At 39.0% G+C, this 20,822-nt stretch overlaps 1 protein-coding gene across 2 annotated transcripts in view; it reads left to right on the forward strand.

Moving 5' to 3' along the window:
• zbtb16a (zinc finger and BTB domain containing 16a) overlaps positions 1 to 20,822 on the forward strand; it is a 275,933-nt gene that overhangs the window by 171,426 nt on the left and 83,685 nt on the right. The window contains exon 4 of one of the 2 annotated variants that reach the window (XM_063038143.1): positions 6,898 to 6,984. In XM_063038143.1, the coding sequence (XP_062894213.1) occupies positions 6,898 to 6,984 (87 nt within the window). The remainder of the gene's footprint in view (positions 1 to 6,897; positions 6,985 to 20,822) is intronic. The other variant, XM_063038144.1, reaches the window with a different exon arrangement.

Here is a 20,822-nt window from a genome sequence, read left to right on the forward strand (position 1 = left end):
TAATTTCAGCTTCATATAATTCCAATTACTTGATGCAACAATGGGTTGTACTTAATAATGGAAAAATTATAAATCACTTTCCAAGCTGGTTGATGTGAGAAATTTTGGATTAAATGGATTTGGTCCAACTTGCAACTCCTGAATTGAGCTACAGCAGCTTACTGAGCAGCATTACAAAAATAAATACTTGAATTATTATAGCATCTCTCATTTTCTTCAGAGTACTTTGCAACCAAAGAAATACTTTCGAAATGTAGTCCCTGTTGGAAATGTGCTTTGAACAGCAAGCTCCCACATTCTGCAGTATGGTAATGATGAAATAGAAATTAAATGATGGTTTAAGGTTTAATATTCACCAGGACACTTGGGTCTCGGCCTGAAACGTCGACTGCGCCTCTTCCTATAGATGCTGCCTGGCCTGCTGCGTTCACCAGCAACTTTGATGTATGTCACTTGAAGGAATGTTGCTTTTTGTTGAAATGATGTTGCTGATATTGAGGTGAAGGATCAGTAATTATATCATTAGACAACAAATTTTTTCAAAAGTGTTGCTTCCTCAGAATTTTTTGTTGTTTATAATAGACTGCTTGAAGATGAACACAAATATAATTTCAGACTACTTGTATCACTTAGGAATTTGGAGAAACAAGAAATTAACTTTTGTTGAATATGTGTTTAATTGCATAATGGTGCTGATGCTTTGCAATGGTTCAACTAAGTTAAAAATATTTTGTTAATAATTTTCATTTGTACTCGGTGTCTGAGGCTTCTCGCTTAAGTGTCCAACAATAATTCACCAGCATTGATGGATTCCAGTTACCCTGGCATCTTTTCTCCATGACCGCAATGTCTTGGAGAAACCTTTCACCATGCTTGTCATTAACAGCACCAAGATTTATAGGGAAGAAGTCTAAATCGGAATGCAGAAAATGAATCTTTAGTGATATGTTGCATTTCATGGTTTTATATGCTTGAAGCGTGTTGTCAACCAGCTGCAGGCAGTTTGGTGCTCTGTAGATGCCAAGAAAAATTTCAACAACTTCCTTGAATGCCTTCCATGTGATTTTCTCCGGTCCCACTAGAAATTCTTCAAATTGCCTATCATTGATTTGTGGACCAACAAAAATGCTTTCCTTAATCTTGGCATCAGTTATTCTGGGAAGCATCTGTCTCAAATATCAAAATCCTTCATGGAAATTTTTGTGCCTGGTGATAGCAAATTCCATCCTTACAGTCCTGAACCCAATAATTATTACTAAAACCTGTCCTGCCATGCAGCAGCCACGCTGCCTAAGCCTGCCCAAGCATGCCTGGACAAGATAGGAAACTTTCCAGCTTGCATTGTAGGCAACATTTTAATTGACTTGAATTATGAATTGAAATAATAAACATAAGTGATTTCAAAAAATGGTGCGTGATAGGGAAATTTCATGGTGATTTTCATTATCAGTAGCCCAAAATTCATAAGATACACCAAAAGCTATTCAGGCAGCAAAATCTTTGTTGTCCAGTGTAATCACTCCCAATCCCCTTTTCCCATTTCCAACCTCTCATAAAATCTGTAGCACAGAATAAGGCCCTTCGGCCCACCATATCCTTACTACCCTGGAAGTAGTGGAATGCACAATTTTGCAAAATAAGAATTGCTTGTTTCACTGAATTAGAAAAACATCAGATATTTTTTCATGTCCTGAGAGATATTTATCGAAAGCAACATTTATTAATTTAAATCTGAAAATAATCTTAACAGTAGTTATTTTAAATATTGTTAATTATTTTACTAATTGAAATGTTGAAGTAAATATTGTATTTGAAAGGACTTTTTTCCCACCTGGTCTCTCTCCATTTACTCTCATTTGAGTTAGCCTCAGGTCCCTCAATAAGTATTGCAAATTTGGCTTTCCATACACAAATGGGTCCCAGTACCACTGAAAATTATTTTGTAAATGTTCTTGTGCTTTGTCCAAACATTTAAATAAAGTAATGGGATCGGGTTTGTCAGAGCAGGAGTTCAGAAATCTGTGAAACCTGCTTTAGATTACTTACAGACTGCTGGGCATTGCGATAAACAAGAAAACGTGAATCCAATCTGATTACTGAATCATCTGCTTTGCTTTAGAAGCAGATTTGTTTTCAACAATGGGGCACTTAATGCTATCCTTTCATTGTCAAGCTCGGGCCACTTGAAGGGAGCGTAGTGATTAGCATGACGCTTTACAGCACTAGTAGTTGGGGTTCAATTCCTGCCAATGTCTGTAAGGAGTTTGTACATTCTCCCTGTTTCCTCCCATATCCCAAAGACTTATTGGTTAAGGTTTATAAGTTATGAGCATGCTGTGTTGACACTGGAATCATTGTGAGACTTGTGGACTGCCCGTCCAACACATCCTCAGACTGTGGTCATTGACGTAAAATGATGTATTTCATAGTATGTTTCAATATTTATATGTAATATTACAAATAAAATTAATCTTTAATCTCTTTAAACATAGAAGTTTTTAGATGGTCGATCTGGAGAGAATGTTTCCAATAATGACGTGTCTAGGTCCAGAGGTGACAGCCTCTGAATAGATGGACGTCCCTTTAGAACAGAGATGAGGGGAGGAATTTCTTTAGCCAGAGGCTGGTGAATCTGTGAAATGGCTGTGGAGGTCAAGTCATTTTGAAAATGTGGTTGATAGGTTCTTGATTAGTCAGGGCTTTAAAGTTTGCAGGGAAGAAGGCAGGAGAATGGGGTTGAGAGGGATAATAAATCAGCCATGATGGAATGGCAGAGGAGATTCAATGAGCCAGATGACCTATTCTGCTCCTATGTCTTATGGTCTTATGGTTTGCCAATGAAAGAAAAGCAGCAATAACTATTGTTGGAATGTATGACAGCCAAATAAAGCACAGCAAGCTTCAGCAAGCAAAACTTGGAAAAGAATGATATGGCTTTCTCAACGATGTTTGATGAAGGACAATTGTTCAGGTTGTCAGAGTGGTCACCTCTGATCTCAGAGCCATAGAAAGCAATGGAGTCTAAAAAACAGCAAAACAGGCCATATTCACCAACCCTGGAAACACCTCTCTATAAATTCCTCGGAGTTATCATTTCAGAGGACTTGTCCTGGCTCCAGCATATAAATGCAATTACAAAGAAAGCACAACATTGCCTCTACTTCCAGTGTAGCTGTGGTTTCACTCCCCACCACCCCCCAATTTTTCATTGAGCTTTGTTCAGTGCTTTCGAAATGGTCTTGTACCCTTCCCCAGATCTGTGCTTCTCGCTTCTCTATTATCATTTCCTTGACTTGTCTTGAAAGCTGTTTTGTCTTCATTTTGGTTTGGTTTGTTGAAAATTTACCATAATGTTGGACCACACAGAGAGAAGGGGCATTTACAGTATTCTTGTAAAATCATTGAAAACAGGTGATACTCCAATGTTGTACATCAACAAATTGGGTGAGTTTGTAAGGTAATACAGTATATGCACCTGAGGAAAGTTTGTGTAGTAATTACAAAGGGAGTGAATACTTTTTCAACCTGTCAATTTTGTTTTTTAATTTCCAGTAAGTTGTTGACAGGTTTTGGAGTTTTACTTTTGATTTGACAAGATGCACAGTGTTTTGTAGATTAGCTCAAAAATGCCACTGCAATATATTTTAAATGTAGACAATGAGACAGTAAAATGTGAAAATAGTTGTGGGGACTGAATACCTTTTCAAGGTTGACAATACATTTTGAACTTTGAACTATGTTATTTTTAATAACATTTGGTTGCATCACTGGGGTATCTCCCTACGCCCTGGAGTGAGACTTGAACCCATGTTTGTATCGATAGTGAGAATGTTACTTGCCAAGGCCTGGCTCCCCCAGCACAGATTAAGACTGTATGTGCACTAACTGTAAGGCAAGGAAGAAGCAGCATATGTTTATTGTATCTTTATTTTTCTGTTTAACCACTTCAAGTTTTGGGTGGATTTCATCTACAAAGAAGATAAAGTTCTTTAGCCATGATGATTTTTATCTGGTACCACACCTTCAATATTAAACACACAAACACCTTTTATATTTTCAGTGTTACATAACTGATTCTTTTTGTTTTTTGATCTTCTCGTTCAGTTGGTCTTGAGACTATTTTCTATCAGTTGACATCTCTAGTACTTTTCACTTTGGCTTTCACTGTGAGTGTTGGTTTGCTGATCAGATAGGCCACTTCCTGTTTTGCTCATTATAGCCACCGTTGAGCTTGGAAACAAAGCTTTATTCATATTACAGTTCTTTTGATAATATCGTCTAGTAACACCACACCTTTTAACCTTGCAGTGTTTGTAGAATTGTACAGTGCTTAATTTTTAATTTACCTCATCACTTTTTACTCATCACCTGGGAAGAGATCACATTCCATTTATCAATTTTTACTTGAGAGCTCAACATTACTTGTTTTATTTTGGCTCAGTCTCAAGTGGTGAAAAGTTGTCCAGCAGTGAAGAAGTGTTCTTCTATTGGAACAGAGTTAACCCTTGAGCTACTGGGGCACACAGTGATGCTTGCTGTCTGTGGATGAAGGGTTGGTTCAACTTTGTCTCCTTGGCTATATACTTGATCACTCCAATTTGAACTCAACTGGAGGCAAACAAAGTACTTGTAATATTTTTTTTCTTTCCTGACCCAACCATCCTTTTAAATCTAATGATTGCAAACATGATATTGATCAGTCTGGTGATTTAAAAAAATCCAGTATTGATCAAGTAAACATACTAATGCTGAACAAATATCCTGACCTGGATCAAGTAGTGAGCTGGATTGTAGGGCACAACTAGACCAAATGCATATCCAAATGTTTCATCACAATGTACACCTAACTTGAACTGATTGTGGTTGACCTTACACTAAGCAACTTGGCTCTAGTTCAACTTGGGCAGAAATCTTTGACACTATACAGACCCATCAGTTGTCAATTTAATTGAAAGAGTCCGTTTTAAAGATATGGAACTTAATTGCTGACTTCCCCCTATCATTCACATCCTAGGGGGTTACTGATCAGAAAGTCAGCTCAACCAGCCACAAATATACTTTGGTTAACAGAGCAAGTCAGAGTTTAGGTATGGAGAGGAGCTCGCCTCTTGACATCACAAATTCTTTTACTCATTTTCAAGTCAGATGTGTAAGGGAACGCTCTCCAGTTACCTGGATGAGTGCAGCTGTAGCAATACTCAAGAAACTCGATGCTATCTGGCACCAAACAGTCTGCTTGATTCACAAAACATCAACTGTTTATTCCTCTCCATGCAGTTCTGTGCAAAAGTCTTGGGCACATGTAATAAAGTTCTGTAAAGCGAAGATGCTTTCAAAAATAATGAAGTTAAAAAGTTTCTAAATACCAAAATAATCACTAGAAAGTGCAGTAAACAATTTTCAAAAAACTAAATCAAATCAATATTTTGGTGTGACTAGCCTTTGCTTTTAAAACTGCATCAATTCTCTCAGGTACGCTCATGCAGTTTTCTAAGAAAATCGGCTGGTAGGCTGTTCCAAGCACCTTGGAGAACTTCTGCAGATTTAAGCTGTCTCACTTGCTTCTGTCTCTCCAGGTAATCCCAGACAGCCTGATGGTGTTGAGATCAGGGCTGTGTGGAGTCCATACCATCTGAAAACACATGTAAAAAGATTCTAAGCTACCTAAGACTTTTGCGCAATACTGTAGACGCTGCCTGAGTTTCTCCAGCATTGTGTGTGTGTTGCTCTGGATTTCCAGCATCTGCAGAATCTCTTGCAACTTGAGGTAGCACAGTAGTGTAGCTGTTAGCATAACACGTTTAGAGTGCCAACAACCTGGGTTCAATTCCACTGCTGTCTGTAAGGAGTCTGTACGTTCTCCCCGTGACTGCATGGGTTTCCTCTGGGTGCTCTTGTTTCTTCCTACAGTCCAAAGGCATATGGGTTAGTAGGTTAATTGATCACATGAATGCAATTGAGAGGCATCCACTTCCCTTAAAGTGGCAACACACATTAAACGTGCAGTAAAAAAGGCTTGCCTTCATCATGAGGGACGTGGAATATCGAATCAGGAAGCCACAATGCAGTTATGTAAGACCTTTTGGTTCAGTCGCACTTGGAGTACTTGCGTGTAGTTCTGGTTGACCCAATACTGGAAGAATGTAGAGGCTTTACAGAGGGTACAAAAGAGGTTTACCAGCATGCTGCCTGGACCAGAGAGTGCGCTGTAAGGAGAGTTTGAACAGACTTGGGTTGTTTTCTCTGGTGGACACCTATTAAAAGTTTATAAGATTATGAGAGGCCTAGATAGGGTAGACAGCCAGAATCTTTTTCCCAGGTAGAGATGTCAAATATTAGAGGGCAGACATTTGTGCTTAGAGGGGGGAAGTTTAAAGGGGATGTGCAGTGCAAGCTGTTTTTTTTTAATATACAGAGGGTGGTGGGTGCCTGGTTATGCACTGCCGTGGGTAATACTGGAAGCGCATACTATAGTGACATTTAAGCAGCTGTTAGATGGCACTTAAATATGCAGGTAATGGAGGGATATCAATCATATATAGGCAGAAAGGATTAGTGTAATTTTGCTTCAAGCTCGGCACAAACATTGTAGGCCAAAGGGTCTCTACCTGTGTTTATAAGGGAAGTTAGAGGCTGGGAATAAAAGATCCTCTTGGCTGCAGTACTTGGCTCCCAAAGATATATAAAAGTAAATCTTCACATTTATGTTAATACTTTTGAAGTACAACCAGAATCCTCTAATGAGGGTTAAATCTCTGCCTTGCAGCCGAGACCTGCTCCTCAGGGTTTCCTCAGCTTTGCTCTCCTGTCCTTTTGATGAATGGGTGCTGAGACCCAGATGCATTTTGTTTTATGAATCACCTTGTCTGAAACTGTGATATCTCTTTCCTATTTCAGCAGGTGCAAAGGCCTTTGTTTGTGACCAGTGTGGAGCACAGTTCTCTAAAGAAGATGCCCTGGAAAGTCATCGACAAACCCACACCGGTACTCTTTCAAAACTTTATCTTGTACGATTTTTGATCTGTCCCTTTTTAATTGATTTTCTTGAAGGCAGTCAAGCATCTAAGTCATTGTAAAGCAGAGCATATGGACAATTAATTTATAAGTAGATCTTGGGACCAAAAACGTGACTAACGTGGTAGATGGTAAGGAGTATAGTAGAGGATAAAGTGCAGAGCCTGCTGGAGAAGGTTCCAGAACCTGGCACTGCGATAGCGAGGTCTTGGACAGTGTAGCACTGGAAGCAGTGATGGAGATGGGAACAATGAGAAGGCTGTAGTCCATTGGGTTGCTAAGGTCCAAAATGTGCTCCCTGGAAGATAATGGAAGTAAAATCTCTAAAGCTCACTTTGTATTCTGATAGAGAGTCATACATCTGAAGTGCTGCCTCCGTTTTCCTCACTGCACTTGCTGCTAGGACTGCTGAGGATTTTTTGATTTTATTTCAGATTTCCAGCCACAGCAGTGGTTTTTGGTTTCCATTTCCTAGAAAACATAGGGAAGATACTTGCAGAGTCCTATGGGGAAAGAGGGGGCAGTAGGACGGACTGGCTGACTGTATTCTCTCACAGGACATGTGCAGGGTTGAATGAGCCACAAGTCCCCCTGGATTGTAGGGTGCCCTGTAAAGGATGGGTTTGATGTTCTTTGCAACCTGATGATGCAGAAAATGATTTTGCATCCAACTAAATACTGCTCCCTCATTAAGTAAGCCTTGTACTAATTCCCTCAACCAGCTTTCAGTAGCCACTCCCCCTTTCCTTCTCCTTCACTCTATAATTTACAGGATTTTTCAAGTCGCATTCAGAGTCCTCTGGACATTGTTGCTTAGAATTGTAGTAACTTCATGGAACAGAAGGAGTTTGCTTAACCCAGTAAGATTACACCGCCCGTCATGTCACTGATATAGTTCATTTACTGTGTGAGGTCTTTGCTGTAGGACATTGAAGATTTGTTTCACAATTTTAAAAAAACTGAATTGCAATCCACCCAAATGTTGAAGGACAGATGATGTGGTTACTAATCATATTTGTCATTGGAATGATATCAAGAACAGTATTTACCACTATCAAATATTATTTCAACTCACCTGATTAAAAGTTCATTGACAAACAATAATTTAAAGCCAATTTCTGGTTTACTGCAAATATTCTTTAAGCTGATTCATTGCATTGGCAACCCTTCCAAAAAGTGGTTAAAAATATTGAGTTACGAGTGGCTTGTTATAGTTCTCTTGACTGCCAAGATCCTATTTATATTGGACAGGAATGAGGGTCAGACGGTTGATGTTGCAAAATGAGTTTGCAAAGGTCACAGATCTTTTTGTGATGTTAACTCTTTCTCTAACCATATTGCAGAAATGAGTGACCACACTTAAGGAAAAAATGCATTGTTTTGGAAAGAAAGCGTGTATGGTCCCAAAGTGATCAAGATCTTACTTGCATATTATAATTCTGGAATCCTCTCCAAAGTATATTGCAAGACTGACAAGGTCATTATGATTCAACTGTTATATTGATGAGGTGCGCTCATGATCAAACTGAAATGTAGTCAGCAAACAGTGTGACTGTCTGTGAGCTACTCAGTGGCTGATTACAGCTCAAGATTCAAAATCAGAATCAGGTTTAATATCACTGGCATATGTTGTGCAATTTGTTGTTTTGTGGCAGCAGTACATTGCAATACATAATAAAAACTATAAATTACAATAAATATATATAAAAGAAACTAAATTAAAGAAGTAGTGTAAAAAGAAGGCAAAATACTGAGGTTCATGGGTTCATTGTTCATTCAGAAATCAAGAAGAAGATTGCTTAATGTCATTTCCAGTACACAAGTGTTAAGGAGAACAAAATAATTGTTACTCTGGATCCAATGCAGCACGAGAAAATGCATAAAGAACACAATAATTTAAAAAATACAATAGATACATAAGATAGCTTATGTACATTGATTGTATGTCCATAAAGTTTCGCTAGGCACAGGAGTGTCTGTACATAAGGTGACTGACAGGAAATGATAAAATAGTGATGGTTGGAGGTATGGAGGGGTGAGTTAGTGGGTGGAGGTGTTGATCAGCCTTACTGCTGGGGAAAGTATTGTAACTGTTTTTGAGTCTAGCCCCTGGTCTATCTTTCTATTTCAATGCCATCTATGGTGGACTCTAACCACCCAACCCAAAACCTGCCTATTGACATTGGGTCAGGTCTGTGTTCTGTCAAAACATTTGGATTTTGTTCAGTGCTGTCCTCAGGACAGTCTGACACAATGTTAGTAGACAGTGCTCTGTTAGACAGGTATTCAGGCAGGGAGTAGCTGAGGGACGTTGATCTGGAATGGCAGGGTAATTACTGGATGAGGATTTCAAGTTTGACTGTGGGGTGGCAGTAGGGTGTGATGTTCAGCAGAAGGGTGAATGGGGACCGGTGATCAGATTTGGACAGCACTTCCCTAAGTATTGGCTTAAGTTTAGTTTTGGTGTCTGTTGGTGCAATCTGCCCATGGCTTGCGGGAAGAAGGATGAGTTTTGGCCAAAAGTCTTCACCCAGGTTGGGAGGACCTTTCTTAAGTGCATATGTCCAGTTCAAGTTGTTGATGTCCAGGCACATTGTTATGCAAATGGAGTTGATGAGGGGAAATATCACAGCCATTTTTTTTTGATCAGCTGTGCTTGGCCGTGGGTCAAGTTTCAATTTTATACTCAGAATTACCAATCTTTCACCTACATCAGCATAACGCTATTACCAGATTCAGTTCCGCTGCTGTACATAAGGAATTTGCACATTCTCTCCATCACCATATGGGTTTGCTCCGGGTGCTCCAGTTTCCTCCCACAGTCCAAAGACGTTGGTTAGTAGATTAATTGGTCATGTGGATGTAATTAGGCAGCAGGCATTCATAGGGCTAAAAGAGCCTGTTATTGTGCTGTATCCAAAAAAAATTCATTCTTTCCACTACTATCTTACAACATTTGTATATCCCCCTTTAGCACAACAAAACTCTGTTTCACGGGAGTAAATTTCGAACATTAATTTTGTATCAAGTCACTTCAGCAGATGTTCGTCACAAGAGAAATGTTGAGAGGGATAAAGGTATTCTAAAGCTTGGTGCCCAAACAGCTGACAAATGGTAGAGTCTGAAATGAATGAGACTAGAAATAAAGGTATTGATTACTTGGAAAGATTTAAGGTCCAAGGTGGAACAGAGAGAGAAATGATGGAAAGCAATGGTGGAACTAGAATACAAAAATGAGAATTTTAACATCAACTCCAACTATTGTCACAATATGTTCTCTTTTACAGACAGTTTTTCAAGGTACTGGTTTGTGCTGTTTAGAAAATGTATTTCCATTGGTATTTCACTATTTTAATTGAGAGAGAATAGGAAAGAAGGATGGAATGGTTTTTGAATGATAGGTTGAAAAGTGGTCCAGTGGAACTGGTTTTGGATGCAAAAATATGGTCTGTTGGTTCTGTAGATCAGAGGGTCCAAAGCTCAGCTCTCCATGACATTATTTTTTAGAAGTGTCATTTGGACAATCGAAATTTAACACTTGGGGGAGAAGTAGATGCAGAAAGAATATTTCAATATGCAATCACTCTATTGATCAGGCCAGTCTGAAAGGTACTGATAGTTTTGCTGGTAATTTGACAAATAGTATGCTAATTGCAAAAAGACAACTGAATTTTACCCTAGCCTTTCCAAAATTCTGACTACGGGGGGCTTCCCTATGTCATTTCTGCAGACATATTGGAAACTGATCTGGTTAGTCACTAACTTCTTTATCACTGCCACAATATAGTTCCCAGGCTAGTTGAATGTCAACTGGCTGGGGTTGATCTTCCCTCTCATTCACCTTTTTCACCTTTCTAACTTGGATTCCAGAAAGGTATCCAGCATCAGTGGGTGGAAAATGAAACCTGGTGGGGTGTTGGCAAGGAAAGTGGGAACCACTTCCAAAATTACGTTCTACTACAACAGGTGATGAATCTAATTTAATGTGAATGATAACAGTTAATATAATGAATGAATCACTGGCTGTTTATATTTCCTCCTTTTTTGGTGTTAACTGAGCTGTGTAGAAATTCTTCCATGGCATTCACAAGTCTTCGCCAGTCCCTGATGCATTTCAGTATAATTAGTAACTATTGGATGAACCTATAAATAGTTCTCTTGACAAGCTAAGGATTTGATTTCTTAATTGCTGAGTTTTAATATTTAAACAAACACATTTAATTGTTTCTTGGTTTCTTTTGATTATTTTTACCTGAAATGTGGTTATTAGCTGGAAGGAGAACATTTTAATGACTATTAGCATTAACTCTCAGTGGAACAGCTGCCTTTGAGGTGAATGCCCCCCCCCCCACTCCCAAGCCTGATTCAGCAGTGAGTGAGTTAAGGATTTTGACCTAATGGTGAAGAAATAGGTTATGACATAGAGAGGGACTTATGGGTTGTGGCATTCTCATTTCTTGATTGTCCTTGTATTTCTGGATGATAGCTTTTTGTTGTTAGCAGGGAAGTGCCTGAGAAGCCTCCGAGAAGCTGTTGTATGTCTGTGGGTATTGTGCTCTATAGTCATGGGATTCTGTGGTGCAGGGTGTGACTGTTGGGGTGGACATCAACCAGATAGTGACTAATTTTGGAGCGGTACTGGTCCAAGCTGTGGCAGAATATTCTATCACACTCCAAATTCATGCCTTGTGGTCGAAAACCAATTTCCCCCGGGATCAATAAAGTATGACTATAGGAAAGGAGTCAGGAAGTGCGTCACTCACTGCAGGATATCCAATCTCCCCTCTACTCATGTCGACAGTGTCCACGTGGCTGCTCACACTAAGTTGCTCATGACTGACCCTCCTGAAACCTCCCACTGTAGATGATGGGAGTTTGAATTTTGGTAAAGGGAGCGTTGCTGAAAATCTTGGTGAAGTGTTAGATTCCATCCTATTGGAGATGCTTGCCATTGTTAGTTATAATTTTTCAGACTAGATCTTGGGACTGCATTGTTATCTGAGGATTTGACCATTATCCTATCAACAACAAGTAAACCCACTTATTGCTATTGGTTTATTTTATTACCTGAACAGAGATACTATAGAAACTTCTGTTTGCATATCATCCAGACAGATCATTCCAGACATCAGTAAAAAGGCAAGGAAAAATTATTACAAAATATCATGTCATAGTACAGCACAGAAACAGGCCATTTGGCCCATCTAGTCTATGCCAAACCGTTTAACTGCCTGTTCCCTTCGACCTGAACTGGGACCATATCCCTCCATAACCCTACCATCCAAGTACCTATCCATTCTTCTCTTGAACATTGAAATCAAGCTTGCATGCACCACTTGTGCTGGCAGCTCATTCCACACGCTCACCATCCTTCGAGTGAAGAAGTTTCCCTCATGTTCCCCTTAAACTTTTCACCGTTCACCCTTCAGCCATGACCTCTGATTGTAGTCCCACCAACTGCAGTGGAAAAATCCTGCTTGCATTCATCCTATCTATATCCCTCATAAATTTTGAACACCTCTATCAAATCTCCTCTCAACACTCTACATTCCAAGGAATAAAGTCCTAACCTATTCATTCTTGCCTTCTGACTCAGGTGCTCCAGACTCGGCAACATCCTTGTCAATTTTCTCTGTACTCATTCTATCTTATTTACATCTTTCCTGTAGGTAGATGACTAAAACTGCACAGAATACTCCAAATTGGGCCTCACCAATGTCTTGCATAACTTCAAGATAACATCCCATTTCCTGCCAAAAGGTTTCGGCCTGAAAGGTCAACTGTACTTTTATTCCATAGATGCTGCCTAGCCTGCTGAGTTCCTCCAGCATTTTGTGTGTGTTGCTCGGATTTCCAGTATCTGAAAACTTTCTGTTGTTTGTGATCCCATCTCCTGTACTCAGTACATTGATTTATGAAGACCAATGTGCCAAAAGCTTTTTTTATAACCCTATCTACCTGTGACACCATTTTCAATTTATTATAGACCGATATTCCAAGATCCCCTTGTTCTACCAAGCTCCTCAGTGACCTACCATTCACTGTGTAAGACCTATCATAGTTGGTCCTACCAAAGTGAAGCACCTCTCACTTGTCTGCATTAATTATCTGCATGTTACTGTTACAGAGAAAGTGCAGTGCAGGTAGCCTTGACAACGTAGATCAGGAGATGAAGTTCATCTTTTAGCATGTGAGGGATGCTTCCCCTGAGGGTGAATCTGTTGAATATGGTTGTCTTCTTTTTTGGCCTTGACCAGTTTTATTCGGGTTCCTTGATGCTTTCAACTCAGTCAAGCACTGTCACGATACCAAGGACAAACCCACGCACCCATCTCTGAAGGTCAATTTGTGTCCTTTATTCATCCAGAAGATGTTGGACCATTTAGAAGGCCTCTATTTATTGTCCATCTTTAATTACTTTACTAGGCCATTTTTGGGAATAGTTACTTAAATTCTGTCAATTAAATCTGGAATAAAAAGCTAACATTGGTGAAGGTTACCTTGAAACCACTGAATTTTCATTAATGATTCAAGTGGTAATTAATGCGCTACTAGGAAGGAAATCTATCATGATCTGCCCTGAACTTCCCTGTCTGAAATTGCTCAGCAAGGCACACGTTAAGGTTTATCAGGATAGGCAATAAATGCTACTTATTCCCAGCAGTCTCTCATCTTGTGAATTAATTTGTATTTGAAAAATATAGCCGTATAATCACAATTGTAGCATAAAAATGTGACATCCCAATAGCGTAGAACCAAATTACATATGCACCAAAGTGATAATAACCAGATTGTTAGTTTTGGTATTGCTTGAGAGGTAACTATTGACCAACATCCGTGAGATCTCTCTCAGGAAGTATTGTAATATGAATAATAAAGATTTGTTTCTTTGAAATATTGGCATGGGATTTTTGGTATCCATCTGTCAGGAGGGATGAAGCCTTGTTTTAAAATTTCATCCAAACAAATGACATCCAATTGTGTAAACCCATCTTTGGAAATGTTAGCTAAAATTCTGTGTTCAAATCATTGGAGTGGGCCTTGAATGATTAATAATTTAGAATTGATAACCATACTTGTGAATTTTGGGTATTAAATGGGGCAAAGTTTGGTTTGGACATTTTTTTGTGACCAAAATGGATCAAACTCCATTGTGTTTCCAGAGCAGAATATAAGCCTGTTTTGGATATTGGTTCATCATTTTGGAGACTTGCATTCAGGTCAAAGTGTACAAAATTATGAGGGGTATAGATAAATTATGTAAAATTATGAGTAGTGTAGATATGGTAAATGCAAGCAGGTTTTTTTCCCACTGAGATTGGGTGAGACTACAACTAGAGGTCATGGATTAAGGGGGAAAGGTGGAAACATTTAAGCCCTACTGTTCACTGTGTAAGACCTACCCTGGTAACCTCTTCACTCAGAGTGGTGAGAGTATGCAACAAGCTGCCAGCGCAAGTGGTGGACACAGGGTCCATTTCAATATTTAAGAGAAATTTGGATCAGTACAGGATGGGAAGAGTATGGAGGGCTACAGTCTGGGTGCAGGTCAATGGAACGAGGCAGATTAATGGTTTAACTTAGACGAGATGGGCTGAAGGGCCTGTTTCTTTGCTGTAGTGTTCTATGAGTCTATCTGATGTCCTGTTCATCTGTTGGGTAGGAATCTTGTGTGACAAGGATATGGGCAGTGCCACATCACATTTTGGAAGTCTGAACAATAGTGCAAAGATCTATACTTCAACACTAACAGTTTTGGCATGTATTGCTGTTTTTCGAACAGAGTGCTAGAAATCATAATGGTGTTTTGAAAAATAACTGAGACTGCCAAAAGGATGCAAACTATCAGCAGAGGGGATGGGTCCATTGCTAGCAAAGAGGATGTTGTTTAAATTAACTGGCACAAAGTGACAATATCAGGAATATTTTCAATAGCACATGATTATAGGGCTAAATGGATCTGCTGCTCTGCTGACTACTAGTTGGGTTACCCATAGTTCGGACATCCTTAGTTTATTTATAAATGTTCTGTCACAACTTGGGTAATTTGATATTTGCAGTGAAGCTCACCAAGAAAACAATTTCTAATCGGCCTTTTTTTATTTACTCCCATCCCCTCGAGAGTGTATGGCTGCAGTTTATAATTCTCCTGTTTCAGTTTGAACTCTTTGATTGACTGGTCACTTGGTATTCCTGGACCAATATGAGTCAAGAGAATTTCTAAAATTATTTCAGTAGAGGAGCTACAGAAGTGTTCCAACCCCTTCCTGAATCTGAGAATGATCTGTTTGTATTGATGACACATTTAGCTCCCGCTAGGAGATGAAATAGAAACACTGGAAGCATTGCAAAAGTTTTAGTGATTGTTTCAATTGGTAACTAGAACAGGGGTTCCCACCTTTTTTTTTATGCCGTGGACCCCTACCATTAACCAAAGGGTCCATGGGCCCCAAGTTAGGAACCCCTAAATTAGAATCTTTTCACTCATGATTGTTAGTAGGACAAGTGTGCCAGGGTCACCAGACTCGAGAAGCAGTTGCTTTTCCCACACAGTAAGCCTGATCAACACCTCCACCCACTCATGTACCCCTCCACACCCCCAACCACCATATTTTATCATTTCCTGTCAGTTACCTTATGTACAGACACTCCTGTACCAAGTTGTCACATTATGGACATACAACCAGTCCTGTATGTATATAAGCTATCTTGCTTATTTATATTTACTGTGTTTTTCATTATTGTGTTCTTTATCTTATTGTGTTCTTTCTCATGCTGCATCAGAGCCAGAGTAACAAATATTCTGTTCTCCTTTACGCTTGTGTACTGGAAACGAGATTAAAGAATCTTGGATCTGATCCCATTCATCTGCATTGAGTTGTGTTCCTCTGTGCCTTGCCTATAGAAGCGTCTGTCTAAAAGCCTCTTAATGGATGCAGTGGGTCAACAGGGACCATTTGTGTGCTTTCTCATTCAATCATTCCATGATTATAATACCTTCCTCACTGATGGTCAACTGTATTATAAATTCTGGACCTGTCAGATTTCTAAGATGGAGTGGATTCTAAAAATGAGACGTGCTGTGATATGAAATAGCCTGATATCCCTCTGCAGTTTCACTTTCGAGCATTTGTTTTTCTGATAATGATGGCAAGTGGGTTCCCAATGCACTGTCCCTGTCCTCAGTAGGGTTTAAACCCATAAAGTTTGTTTGTTACTATTTAATAATTCAATAGTAAATAATTATTTAATAGCTAATTAAATAGTTCTGGCAGTTTCTGCTAGACATTCTTGTGAAGTTGAACAGGCGCTTAATAACCTGCGTTGATCCATGATTAGTACTGCATTAGTCTGCTCTTTCATATTTAAAATTTATGATCTTTTGTCCTACTGGGACTAAGCATTGCATGGAGGAAGTGTAATTAGGAGTGGTAAAGTAACATAGCAGTTAGCATAATGCCTATTACAGTGCCGGCAATCCGGGTTCAATTCTGTCACTGCCTGTAAGGAGTTTGTGCGTTCTCCCGTGACTGTGTAGGTATCCTTTGGGTGCTCAGTTTTCCTCCCACTTTCCAAAGAAGTACGGGTTAGTTTGTCACACGAGTGTAATTGACTAGCACAGGCTTGTTGGGCCAGAAGGACCTGTTGCTATGCTGTATCTCTACGTAAATAGTTAATTCACAAAGCCAAATTCTTGGTTGGAGGAGAGTACATAATTTACCAGCAAGATATTTGACTTTTGAGCAGCATGTGAATCATTTGTTTCTTTTTAATCTGTAACAGGAAAAACTGCACCTTAAGGTTCTTGGGGATTAAAAAAAAAATAAGCTTCAAGTTTCCTGCATATGTAAAACTCTGTGCTGGCAATATACAGTGGCATGCAAAAGTTTGGGCACCCCTAGTCAAAATTTCTGTTACTGTGAATAGCTAAGGGAGTAAAAGATGAACTGATTTCCAAAAGGCATAAAGTTAAAGATGACACATTTCTTTAATATTTTAAGCAAGAAAACTTTTTTTTATTTCCATCTTTTACAGTTTCAAAATAACAAAAAAGGAAAAGGGCCCAAAGCAAAAGTTTGGGCACCCTGCACGGCAGTACTTAGTAACACCCCCTTTAGCAAGTATCACAGCTTGTAAACGCTTTCTGTAGCCAGCTAAGAGTCTTTCAATTCTTGTTTGGGGGATTTTCGCCCATTGTTCCTCGCAAAAGGCTTCTAGTTCTGTGAGATTCTTGGGCCATCTTGCATGCACTGCTCATTTAATCAAAGCATGATCGATCCACCCCCGTGCTCAACAGTTGGAGAGGGGTTCTTTTCATGAAATTTTGCACCCTTTTTTCTCCAAACATACCTTTGTTCCTTGCAGCCAAAAAGTTCTATTCAAAAGGTTCAAAGGAACATCTAAACAAGCCTGATGCATTTTGGAAACAAGTCCTGTGGACTGATGAAGTTAAAATAGAACTTTTTGTCCGCAATGAACAAAGGTATGTTTGGAGAAAAAAGGGTGCAGAATTTCATGAAAAGAACACCTCTCCAACTGTTACGCACGGGGGTGGATCGATCATGCTTTGGGCTTGTGTTGCAGCCAGTGACACGGGGAACATTTCACTGGTAGAGGGAAGAATGAATTCAATTAAATACCAGCAAATTCTGGAAGCAAACATCGCACCGTCTGTAAAAAAGCCGAAGATGAAAAGAGGATGGCTTCTACAACAGGATAATGAACCTAAACACACCTCAAAATCCACAATGGACTACCTCAAGAGGTACAAGCTCAAGGTTTTGCCATGGCCCTCACAATCCCCTGACCTAAAGATCATCGAAAATCTGTGGATAGACCTCAAAAGAGCAGTGCATGCAAGACGGCCCAAGAATCTCACAGAACTAGAAGCCTTTTGCAAGGAAGAATGGGCAAAAATCCCCCAAACAAGAATTGAAAGACTCTTAGCTGGCTACAGAAAGCGTTTACAAGGGGGTGTTACTAAGTACTGCCATGCAGGGTGCCCAAACTTTTGCTTTGGGCCCTTTTCCTTTTTTGTTATTTTGAAACTGTAGAAGATGGAAATAAAAGAAGTTTTCTTAAAATATTAAAGAAATGTGTCATCTTTAACTTTATGCCTTTTGGAAATCAGGTCATCTTTTACTCCCTTAGCTATTCACAGTAACAGAAATTTTGACCGGGGTGCCCAAACTTTTGAATACCACCGTATTATACAGTCAACCTTGCATTTTGTTTGAAGAATGTGTCTTTCACAAAGCAAATACTCTGCACAGATTATTAATCTGTCTCATTTGTTTGTGTGTACTTAGTGGAATATACTAGTCTTTGATGTGACCAGTTAATTTGGGATTGAGGACTTGGAGGGGTAGCCCTGATGAGGAAAATTGGAGCCATTCCAATATGTAGATTTTTTTTAAAAAATCATCATGAATAATTTAGTTGCATTTATCAAAGAGGCATAAATTTGATCACCATTTTTAAATAACTAAAATTTTGTGATATTGACAAAAATTAAAAAATGAAATTGGAACATTTCTGAGTTGAACTAGATATTTGAAAAATGAAAAGCTTAAACTCTAGGTCTAATCCATATCAATGTAAAATATCTTGTATCTGTGACACCTCTAAAAATGCTACTTAACCTGTTGAGTATTTCCAGCATTTACAGCTTATTTTGCTTATTTCCAGCATTATAATGTTTTGCTTTTGGTTAGATTATCTCAAGCAAGTGATACAAAGCTCCAGTAGAAAATTGGAGACATTTGGTTGATTCCTAATTCACTGTTAGAATCACTTCAGAGCTTGACTAGCCTACTTGTATTAATTTTATCCATTCTAAAATAAACCCTTTGTGCAAAAGCAGCATTAAGCCTAAATGCCCTGAGAAGTTGACGTGTCCCGTGCTTGTTTTAGAAAGACATTGAAACTATAGATTTACGATGATAAAAATAACTACGTACTTCTCTGGCAGTTCAAAGTAGGGTATCATCTTCTAATGCAAGTATTATAAGGCAAAATATGACACATTGTGAGATGCTATTACAAGTCTAACCTCAGAGCTTTAAAGATGCCATTAACAAACCTTTACCACCCGCTCTCAGTCACCACCTTTCATGTCATTCAGTCTCTTGGTCTTCATCCATTACCTTCCCTGCAACTTAAAACATGTCCTCTTCTAATGAAAAAATCTTCAGTCTCAAACATTAAACATTGCCTGACCTGATCTGCTGAATATTTCCAGCACATTTGTGTTGTTGTTATTGTTATTTTGAGTTTTAGGAGTTTCTTAAAAAATTGAGGGTGTTTTAGGGAGGAAATCCCAAACCACTTAGGGAGTGAATTGGTCATTGTATAATGTCCTGTAATTAGGCTCGTGTTAAAGGGTTGCATTGCTGGCAGTGTGCCTCATTCGGCTGGAAGGGCCTGCTTCATGCTGCATCTCCAAATAAATAAGTAAACATGGCCTTGTTGAAAGATTAGACCAACATGATGAAGATGGCCGTGAGGCTGGAGGACATGGGAGCGATGGAGAGGAATGAAGCAACGATGGGATCTGAAAACAGAAGGGCAGTTAAGAATTTTGATCTAGAACTAGAACCAATAGAGCTCAGTGTTGACATTCTGCATGCGGCAGCATCTTGGATGAATATTTTGAGCTGTATTAACACTGAAGTGAAGCCCAGATGACGGGATAATTTGAATTCATGAATTGGTCAGATCAGGTAATAGCTCATGGCACATATCAAGGCAAATTGGTTTATGTTATTTCTTCCTAGTGTGTATTTGCAGTAACTATCTAATTATGCCCAGTTAAAATGCGGGTAAATGTTTTGTCTATTACATCTTTGCAGTGCTTATTTCATCACCTATTACAGGCACAGCCACATTTACTCCAAATCATTCCGGAAAGGGCAAATCTTGTCTGAAATATCAGTGTATATGTGTTGACTTCAAATAATTACGCAACAGGGCCTGTGTTCCTTAGTGTCTGGAGTTAACGACTGTTGTCATAGCTATGCCATACCACAAATATGAGCGAGACACCATTGAATGAAAGGATGTTCAAAGCACTGCATCCAGTTAAATATTATTCAGAAGAAAATATGCATAGATTTTGGTGAATGGTAATTTAAAAGTGGATGTTAGATGTTATTTCTTGCATCTTTTCTGCTGGTGGGGTGGCGGCATAAAGCGAAAGGTGGTTATGCAAGAGCGATGCCATGCAGGGATTTAGACATAAGGGTAAAAGTTTTATAGTCACTGAAGGATAGTGAAGATTGGGATTAAAAGCAATGGGATTTATGTGGACTGGGATACATACTGCAGAGTATCAGCACAGTCTAGGATTTGATAAACTTGTCTACCTCTCCACCACATCATTCCCACTTGACTTCCATCAGCGGCAGTGTGTTAAATCCATGTTCCCTTTAAATGCTTTGTTAAAGGTGATATATGAAATGCAAGTTGTTGTAAATAAAACAGTATATCCAGAAGACAGGTAGTGTGCCTAATTACTTCTGAACATTACAATTTTATTTCCATCCATAAATTCTAATTCTAATATCTATGCATTTACAATGAATATTATTTGTAATTGTGAAAATGCAGCCTTTGTTAAACAATAGCAGTCACAAATGGAAAGTGTCAGAATCAGATGTGCCATTGAATTGTTGTAAATAGCGAATTGTGAGATGTAAACAAAACAAAAAAACTTTGTTACTAATTCTGTGGCTCGCTTTAGAAGCAAGTTTCCTAATGATTTTCTCCGGTAGGGCAGTCCAGGGTTTAGTATTTGAGTTCTTTTTCAA

The sequence above is a fragment of the Mobula hypostoma genome, chromosome X2 (genome assembly GCF_963921235.1).
Source record: "Mobula hypostoma chromosome X2, sMobHyp1.1, whole genome shotgun sequence".
Lineage (NCBI taxonomy): Eukaryota > Metazoa > Chordata > Chondrichthyes > Myliobatiformes > Myliobatidae > Mobula > Mobula hypostoma.